Below are 9274 nucleotides of genomic sequence, written 5' to 3'. Positions count from 1 at the left end.
ATTTATTTTTGATAATGCTAACAAAACCTCATCCTCTGTAAAAAGATTACTGTTAAGCTTGTTTCTATTTTGCGTAGCATCCCTTAATGTAGACATTGTATCTTCACAATCTTTAGTGAAAACAGAACAGAAGTAATCATTGAGACAGTCTGCAATCTGCTTATCTCCTTCTATTATTCTACCATCAACTGATTTCAATTTTACTATTCCTACCTTATTTTTTCTTCTTTCACTGATATATCTAAAGAATGTTTTGTCCCCATGTTTAACTGACTGTGCTATCTTCTCTTCTGCATGAGCTTTAACCTTCCTAATTAACTGCTTAGTCTTTTTTTGTTGGAGTCTCCATATTTTCATATCATCATCTGCTTGTGTGTGTCTGTAATTTTTATAAGCTATCTTTTTTGTCTTTACAGCATGTGCTACTTCTTTGGAAAACCAAATTGGTTTCCGCTTTCTTTTACTTTTACAGACATGTCTAATACAGTGTGCGGTTGCATCTAAAATGGCACCTTTCACAAATTCCCACTGTTCTTGAACCCCTGTAATAAGAGTTTTCCCCTTTAAATAGTTCTTTAGGTATTCTCCCATTAATGAAAAATCTGCCGTCCTAAAGTCTAAAACTATTGTTTTAGTCTGGGTGGACAGTTCCTGAACATGAATACTAAACCAAACAGATTGATGATCACTGGATCCTAAGTTCTCACCTACAGACACATCTGAAACTGTATCACTGTTTGTAAGTATTAGATCTAATATAGCTTCCTTACGAGTTGGTTCCTTGACTAATTGTTCAAGTGATTCCCCTAGCAGAGATTCAAGAATATACCTGCTTCTAGCCGATCTAGCAGAAGGAATCTTCCAGTCTATATCTGGCAAATTAAAGTCCCCCAGTACTATAACCTTACCCTTCATGGTCATTTTGGTTATTTCATCTAATAACAGATTGTCCAGTTTTTCATCCTGCAATGGAGGCCTATATACAACCCCTATTCTAAAAACATTTTTATCTCCAATTTCCAAAGTCACCCAAATACTTTCCACCTCATCATTTGTTCCTACAATTTCAGTAACCTTTATATTTTCATTTACATACAAAGCAACTCCTCCACCTTTCTTTTCTACTCTGTTCTTTTTAAATAACCTGTATCCAGGTATGACTATGTCCCAGTCATGCAAATCATTGTACCATGTTTCTGTTATAGCTACTAAATCCAACACAAATGCACACAACACAAATGTATGTGTGCATTTGTGTATGTATGTGTGCATTTGTATGTGTGTGTGCATTTGTATGTGTGTGTGTGCATTTGTGTATGTGTGTGTGCATTTGTATGTGTGTGTGCATTTGTGTATGTGTGTGTGCATTTGTGTATGTGTGTGTGCATTTGTATGTGTGTGTGCATTTGTGTATGTGTGTGTGCATTTGTATGTGTGTGTGCATTTGTGTATGTGTGTGTGCATTTGTGTATGTGTGTGTGTGCATTTGTGTATGTGTGTGTGCATTTGTGTATGTGTGTGTGCATTTGTGTATGTGTGTGTGTGCATTTGTGTATGTGTGTGTGCATTTGTGTATGTGTGTGTGCATTTGTATGTGTGTGTGTGCATTTGTGTATGTGTGTGTGCATTTGTGTATGTGTGTGTGCATTTGTATGTGGGTGTGCATTTGTGTATGTGTGTGTGCATTTGTGTATGTGTGTGTGCATTTGTATGTGTGTGTGAATTTGTGTATGTATGTGTGCATTTGTGTATGTATGTGTGCATTTGTATGTGTGTGTGCATTTGTATGTGTGTGTGTGCATTTGTGTATGTGTGTGTGCATTTGTGTATGTGTGTGTGCATTTGTGTATGTGTGTGTGCATTTGTATGTGTGTGTGCATTTGTGTATGTGTGTGTGCATTTGTGTATGTGTGTGTGCATTTGTATGTGTGTGTGAATTTGTGTATGTATGTGTGCATTTGTATGTGTATGTGTGCATTTGTATGTGTGTGTGCATTTGTGTGTGTGCATTTGTGTATGTGGGTGTGCATTTGTGTATGTGTGTGTGCATTTGTATGTGTGTGTGCATTTGTGTATGTGTGTGTGCATTTGTGTATGTGTGTGTGCATTTGTGTATGTATGTGTGCATTTGTATGTGTGTGTGCATTTGTGTATGTGTGTGTGCATTTGTGTATGTGTGTGTGCATTTGTATGTGTGTGTGCATTTGTGTATGTGTGTGTGCATTTGTGTATGTGTGTGTGAATTTGTGTATGTATGTGTGCATTTGTATGTGTGTGCATTTGTATGTGTGTACATTTGTGTATGTATGTGTGCATTTGTGTATGTATGTGTGCATTTGTGTATTTGTGTGTGCATTTGTGTGTGTGCATTTGTATGTGTGTGTGCATTTCTACGTGTGTGTGTGTGTGCATTTGTATGTGTGTATGCATTTGTACACGTGTGTGCATTTGTGTATGTGTATTTGTGTGTTTGTGTGTGTGCATTTGTGTATGTGTGTATTTGTGTTTGCACGTGTGTGTGTGTGTATTTGTATGTGTGTGTGTGCGTGCATTTGTATGTGTGTGCTTTTGTATGTGTGTGTGCATTTGTGTGTGCATCTGTGTGTGTGTGTGCGTGCATTTGTATGTATGTGCTTTTGTACGTGTGTGTGCATTTGTGTGTGTGTGCTTTTGTGTGTATGTGTGTGTGCATTTGTGTGTGTGTGTGTGCGTGCATTTGTATGTGTGTGTGTGCATTTGTATGTGTGTACGGTTGTATACGTGTGTGCATTTGTGTGCTGTGTATGTGTGTGTGTGCATTTGTATGTGTGTGTGCATTTGTATATGTGTGTGTGTGCATTTATGTATGTGTGTGTGCATATTTGTGTTTGTGTGTGTGTTCATTTGTGTATATGTGTGTGCATTTGTATGTGTGTGTGCATTTGTATGTGTGTGTGCATTTTGCATGTGTTTTTGTATGTTTATATATATTCATGCCTATGAGTGTATGTATATGTACAATTGTGTATATACAGTATGTGTGTTTGTATGTGTATTTTACACACTAGCATTATTATATGAGGGACCACTAGGCCTAACTGAACAATTGTATTTTATAATAACTATACCTATTTCAGGTATTAATACAACACACTGAATTATTAAAAACACAGAACCCTTAAAGTAAGCTGAGTTTCTCTGCTCAGTCTTAGCTTTCACTTTAGCTACAACAAAACATATGACAGTAGAGAAGATAAAACGTCTCTCTAGTGTATCATGCAGAATAAAGTTATCTTTTTTATGGGAAGGGCAGGTATTCATATAACACAAGAGCATTCACTTTAACTGCCTGACTATGACAATATTTCATTTAACTGCTGTACTTTGGGGGTCTAAAAAAAATTACGCTGCTCTATATCTAGCTGGCAACAAATTTCGCAGCATGCAGACTGAAGGTGTTAAACACGACCTTTCAGTTTTCAGATGACCTACTTATTCAGACGAGAAGAAATGATCAATGCTGACACACTGTAGCCAAATATTGGCAGATAAAAACAATTCTTCTTCTTACTAACTGACTATCATGACATATACATATGGCTCAGCTTGTAATCAGATGCAGTTACTAAGTAACCTGGCCACTTTGTCTCATATCCAAGGACATCAATCTTTAACAATTACATGGGCACCGTCTGATGCAGTGGAGAATTTTGTTTTGTTTTTTGTTTATTATGTGCTAAGTTCTCTTTTTTGTTTTTTTCTCTCTCTTTTAAAAAAAAAAAAAAAAAGTTTAAAGAATTATTAAACTTGACATTTCAACAACGCATAAAATGTTTCATTATTGCAAGTGAAACATTATTGCAATATACATTCATTGTTTATTTTGCTGCCTTTTGCTTAAAAATACATCTAAAATATGTGCTTGTTTCACTTTTTGTCCCAGGGAGGGTTTGGGTTAATACTTTTAGGCAATGTATGCAAGCTTTTGTTTACTTCATTCCCCTCCAAGATTCTCAGCAGTAACAAGTTTGTAAATGGTGGATTATCCGTTTTGCATCAACAATCAGCATAGGAGAAGCATTCTTTGCAATAGTAACTAAATTTAAAGGGACAGTCTAACATAAGATAGATAATCCCTTTATTACCGATTCCCCAGTTTTGCAAAACCAACACTGTTATATTAATACTCTTTTTACTTCTGTGACTAACTTGTATCTAAGCATCTTCTGACCGCCCCTAATCACATGACTTTTAGTTATTATCTATTGACTTGCATTTTAGCCAATAAGTGCAGTGTCTGCCACTAGCCACGGGCATGATCACAATGCTATCTATATGGCCTACATGAGCTTGCTCTCCCCTGCTGTGAAAAGTAAATAAAATAGAGGCGGCCTTCAAGGGCTCAGAAATTATCATATGTGCCTTCCTAGGTTTAGCTTTCAACTAGAATACCAAGAGAACAAAGCAAAATTGTTGATAAAAGTAAATTGGAAAGTTGTTTAAAATTACATGCCCTATTTAAAAAATGAAAGTTTTTTTTGGACTTGACTGTCCCTTTAATCAGTGCTAAACCACCTTAAGGGAAGAGATAAGGGCAGGCTTCCCCAGTCTTTCTCAATTGCACATGTGCAAACAGTTTGTTCTATATCTGAATATTAGTTTGTGATTGGTTAGCAATGATTCTTTTGTTCTAGGGGACAGGGAAATCAGTGAAATGAATAAACATAAAACAAAATACTCATTTGACAAATTAAAGCTGCAGTTTTCATTGCAAAATTATTCTCAATTATGAAGGTTCAAAATCATGTAGTTTACAATTTGTGTATAGTGGTCCTTTAAAGATTACAAAAGGTATAATTTCTCAGACTTGCAAAATGCTGCTCAAAAATTCCTGTGTTCCCCAAACTTTCTGCAAAAAATAAAAATAATAATAAAAAAATTAAAAATAATAATGAGCCCAAAATTAGGTAAAACCCCAAGGCGTAGATTTATTATGCTGCTCCTTAAAGGGGCATTCCAGTCAAAATTTAAAAGCACATAGATTAATTACATCTTTGAATAGAAACATATTTGCAATATATTTGTATTAGCAAAAATGCTTCTAGTAAAAATGATCACTGTTTTAGAGTTAACATTTTTCTCTGCACGTGTGTACGTGAAGCATAGCTAGACATTGTCACTGCACCCACATTTTAAATACTGCGTTTAAAATGCTGGTGCACGGTGCATACTTACACTTTTAAAACAGCTATAGATTTTATTAGAAGCATTTTTTCTAATACATGTATATTACAAAAATGCTTTTTTTCAATACTGAAATACACCCATGTGTTTTTCAATTTTGGCTGGAATATCCCTTTAACTCACCTGCCACCTCTGAGGTGGCGGACAGCAATCATCCCGATTGGATAAGATCAGGATGATTGACACCCCCTGCTAGTGGCCGATTGGCCGCAAATGTGCAGGGGGCGGCATTGCACAAGCATTTCACCAGAAATGCTTGTGCAATAATAAATGCAGACAGAGTATGCTGTCGGCATTGAGCGATGTTGGGCAGACGTTCGCCACAGTAATTCACGTCCATCCGACATTTCATAAATCTATCCCATGTCTTAATTGCATAATGAAATAATGCTGATTTCAGAAGAATATGTCACATTTTATTTCACACACAGACTTCTAAAATAGCAATAATGAATGACGTGCAGCCAGCTGTGTGCATTACCGTTCACAAGTCTTTCCTTTGGTACATATTCATTATGCCTATATAATAAAATTAAGTTAAAGGCATACTAAGGTGTGGAATAGGGACATAACATTAATTTAGAAATGGATTATTATTTTTTTTACAATTCTTAGCAAGACATTTTCAAATGGATCATTAATTTTGAACATCTATACTTTTATTACAGTGATCACTAAACTTTACAGCTTTCCAGCTGTTCATGTGCGGCTTTAAGGCTTTTTTTTTTTTTACTCTGGTGATTAACGTGTGCTTAGAAATTAAAACAGAAAAAGAGCATTTTTTTTTAATACTTTATGTAGCATTGTTCTACAGATATTTTTTAACACATTTTTATTATTTCTTTTAAATAACACACATTTAGATTCTCATGAACTGTAAAATATCTGGGCTTTATTATACAAATATAGAACATTTATATGTATATATATGTTGTAATGTGTACTTATATATGCACATTCGCTTTAGAATGTGAATCACATATAGAGGCACATTTATCAAATGTCCGTCGGACCTGATCCGACAGTGCAGATCAGGTCCGACAGACATCGCTAAATGCGGAGAGCAATGCGCTCTCCAGATTCAGCATTGCTCCAGCAGCTCTTGTGAGCTGCTGGTGCAACACCGCCCCCTGCAGATTCACAGCCAATCGGCCGTCAGCAGGGGGGTGACAATCAACCCAATCGTACTCGATCAGGATGACTTGTGGCAATGCCTGTCCGCTTGCTCAGAGCAGGCGGACAGGGTTATAAAGCAGCGGTCTTTAGAAACACTGGCCCACAAGCTCCATTCGGAGCTTGATAAATGGGCCTCATAGACTAGATTAGGGTTGCTTTGGGTTCTACAATTCTCTGCTTGCCGTAAAGGGATATGAAATCCAAGCAATTTTTTCTCTGATTCAGGCAGAGCATAGCATTTTAAAAAAACGTTTCCAATTTACTTCTATTATCAAATTTGCTTAATTCCCATGATATTCTGTGTTGAAGATACACCTAGGTAGGTACCTGGAACACTACATGACAGGAAACAGTGCTGCCATCTAGTGCTCTTGCAAATGGATAACATTCTTGCAAAACTGCTGCCATATAGTGCTCCAGAAATGGGCTGGCTCCTAAGCATACGTCCCTGCTTTCCAACAAAAGATACCAAGAAAATAAAGAAAAATTGATAATAGAAGTAAATTAGAAAGTTGTTTAAAATCACGTTCTATCTGAATCATGAAATAAACATTTTTTGGTTTCATGTCCCTTTAACATTGTATGTACTTGTTGCTGATAAAGTGTAAATGGTGAAAATTACTCTTGAAATATAGTGTTGTTTCTTTGTTCATTGTTTTTGATATTTACTAAGAAGTAAATGACAAACCCCATGTGACATATTTATTAATTGGGACTGAAATAATTGCTGGACAGCTGATAGTAAAATAATAGTAAAATATTATTATTATTAGAAACTAGCATTATGATTCTTCCTTAAAAAAACTGTTAACTGTGGACACTAAAGTGATCTTTTTTTTATGATTGAGACAGATCATGCAGTTTTAAGAGACTTTCCAATGTAATTCCATTATCAAATTTTGCATAGTATATGTATTCTTGTCTGTGATTGGCTGATGTCTGTCACATGATATAGGGGGCCAGAAAATGGGAGAAAAAATACATTTGCCAGAAAAAAAAAACTACTTTCTATTTCAAATTCAGAGTAGGTGTTATCGCATTCTCTTTTTATTGTGCATTCGTTAATTATGCAATTTTACTATATTTAGTGGCTCTTTTAAAGATTATTTGTGCAATAATTAATCAGAGGTACAGAAAAAATAAAAAAGCTATATATTTTCAAGAGTGAAGTTTATTGTTAGATTATTGGTAATTAGTGAGGAGTTCTGTGCATAAGCAAAGGTATAGTCAAATAGCACTTATTGTATCATGCATTTCATGGATAACCTTTCTTTAAATTTGGGAAGGAGCTCTCAATGTAAGTTTGGACATTTCTTACTTATATACTGAAATGATTTCATTGACATTCCATGCAACTCCATGCATCTTTAGAATTTATATTTTGCAATTAAGAGAAAAAAAAAAGCATTGAGTGGATTTTGTGTTTCTAAATATAGTGCAAAAAAGAAAAGTATAGTCAGACTTATAGGCAAACGCCTTAAAGGTTTTGCTTGAAATATTTTAGGTTGTTAGATCTCATAAACATTTATTGGTTGATCACAATCCTTTAGAAAAAATTATCAAATGATTTATCTACAAATATCCCCATAGGCTTTAATAGTGGTTTACTGTAGAAAAACATTTGATTTTTTTTTTCTATTTTTTTAAATTAAGAATTATTTCTAAGGTAGATCAATTTTGTTTTTAATTAAGAATTCAACATCTAAAAACATTGTGTATAAGAATTATTGTTTCAAAGAGAAATGGGATATATACAGTACAGGTGAGATTAATAAGGGCTCGAATAGAAGATAATACTTTTTTTTCTTCTTTAAACTGACTAATAATAGTATATCTTCACAGCCCTTTTTTATGTGCTAGCAGATAATCAGGAATGCTCATTAGTAATAAAGGATTTTGTTTAGACATATCTTAAAGCCATGACAGAGTAGGTCAGGCAAAGAAAAATAATCATATAACAGGTGTGAAGACCTTAAAATATTTATCTGCCTTAGACATAATCTGACAAGTCTAAGGCTCCATAGTCTAAAAATAAATGTTCTACATAAAAAATAATATTGAATACAAACCTTAAGGAGCTCATAATGCTGAATGCCATTCATGCCCACATCTGGATCGATGGCAGATGGCACAGAATAGCGAGAGTTTACAGCGGTGTTCTCTGGAATGGAGATATTGATGACTGTAGAGGGGAATAGTGGAGAATTGTCATTGATATCCTCAATTAAGAAACGTATCTTAACAAGTCTGAAGACCTCATCTGGCAGAACTGCAACTTCAACTTCATAAAAACACTTATTTTCTGTGAAAATGCCAGAGCACAGTTTTTCTCTGTCTATGCGATTCGAGGTGGTGAATATTTCACCAGTGTTCTCTTCAACACGTACCAACGGAACATCTCCTGTTTTATATACCAATTTAAACTTAAGAGGAGTAGAAAGTGATATATCAGGGTCTAATGTAAGGTTAAGGTCCCTCAGTAAGTTTCCAATCAAAAAATTTTCTGGCAGTTCTTCTCGTACTATGTAGTTCTTCTCTTGAGCACCAGACTCATACACTATGCAGGCAATTAAGACTGCCAAAAGGAATGTTCCAGACAGCAAGTCCATCTCCAGAAGAGGTTGTGGTTCTTTTAATACTGTACCTATAAAAAAGATAAGAAATTAAAGTAATTAAGAACCCATGAAAACAGCACTGGATTTTTTTATTGATATAATGTAGACCAGAATGGGCAAATACACAATGCATTTGACATGTTCTTAGAATGTACATTATAAAATTATGTAAACTATATATCAGTAGGCAATGAACAATCGCAAAGTGAGTTTAAAGGGACAGTCTACTCTCGAATTGTTGTTGTTTAACAAAATAAATA

The 9274-nt window shown here is 35.0% G+C and overlaps 1 protein-coding gene across 1 annotated transcript in view; it reads right to left on the bottom strand.

The window, feature by feature from the left end:
* LOC128639818 (protocadherin-11 X-linked-like) overlaps positions 1-9008 on the bottom strand; it is a 147194-nt gene extending 138186 nt beyond the window's left edge. The window contains exon 1 of the mRNA XM_053692017.1: positions 8469-9008. Within this exon, the coding sequence (XP_053547992.1) occupies positions 8469-9008 (540 nt within the window). The remainder of the gene's footprint in view (positions 1-8468) is intronic.
* Positions 9009-9274: the final 266 nt, after the last annotated feature.

Source organism: Bombina bombina, chromosome 1, assembly GCF_027579735.1.
Source record: "Bombina bombina isolate aBomBom1 chromosome 1, aBomBom1.pri, whole genome shotgun sequence".
Classification (NCBI taxonomy): domain Eukaryota; kingdom Metazoa; phylum Chordata; class Amphibia; order Anura; family Bombinatoridae; genus Bombina; species Bombina bombina.
The sequence above is the reverse complement of the archived record's forward strand: the minus strand, read 5'-3'. Positions and strand labels throughout refer to the sequence as shown.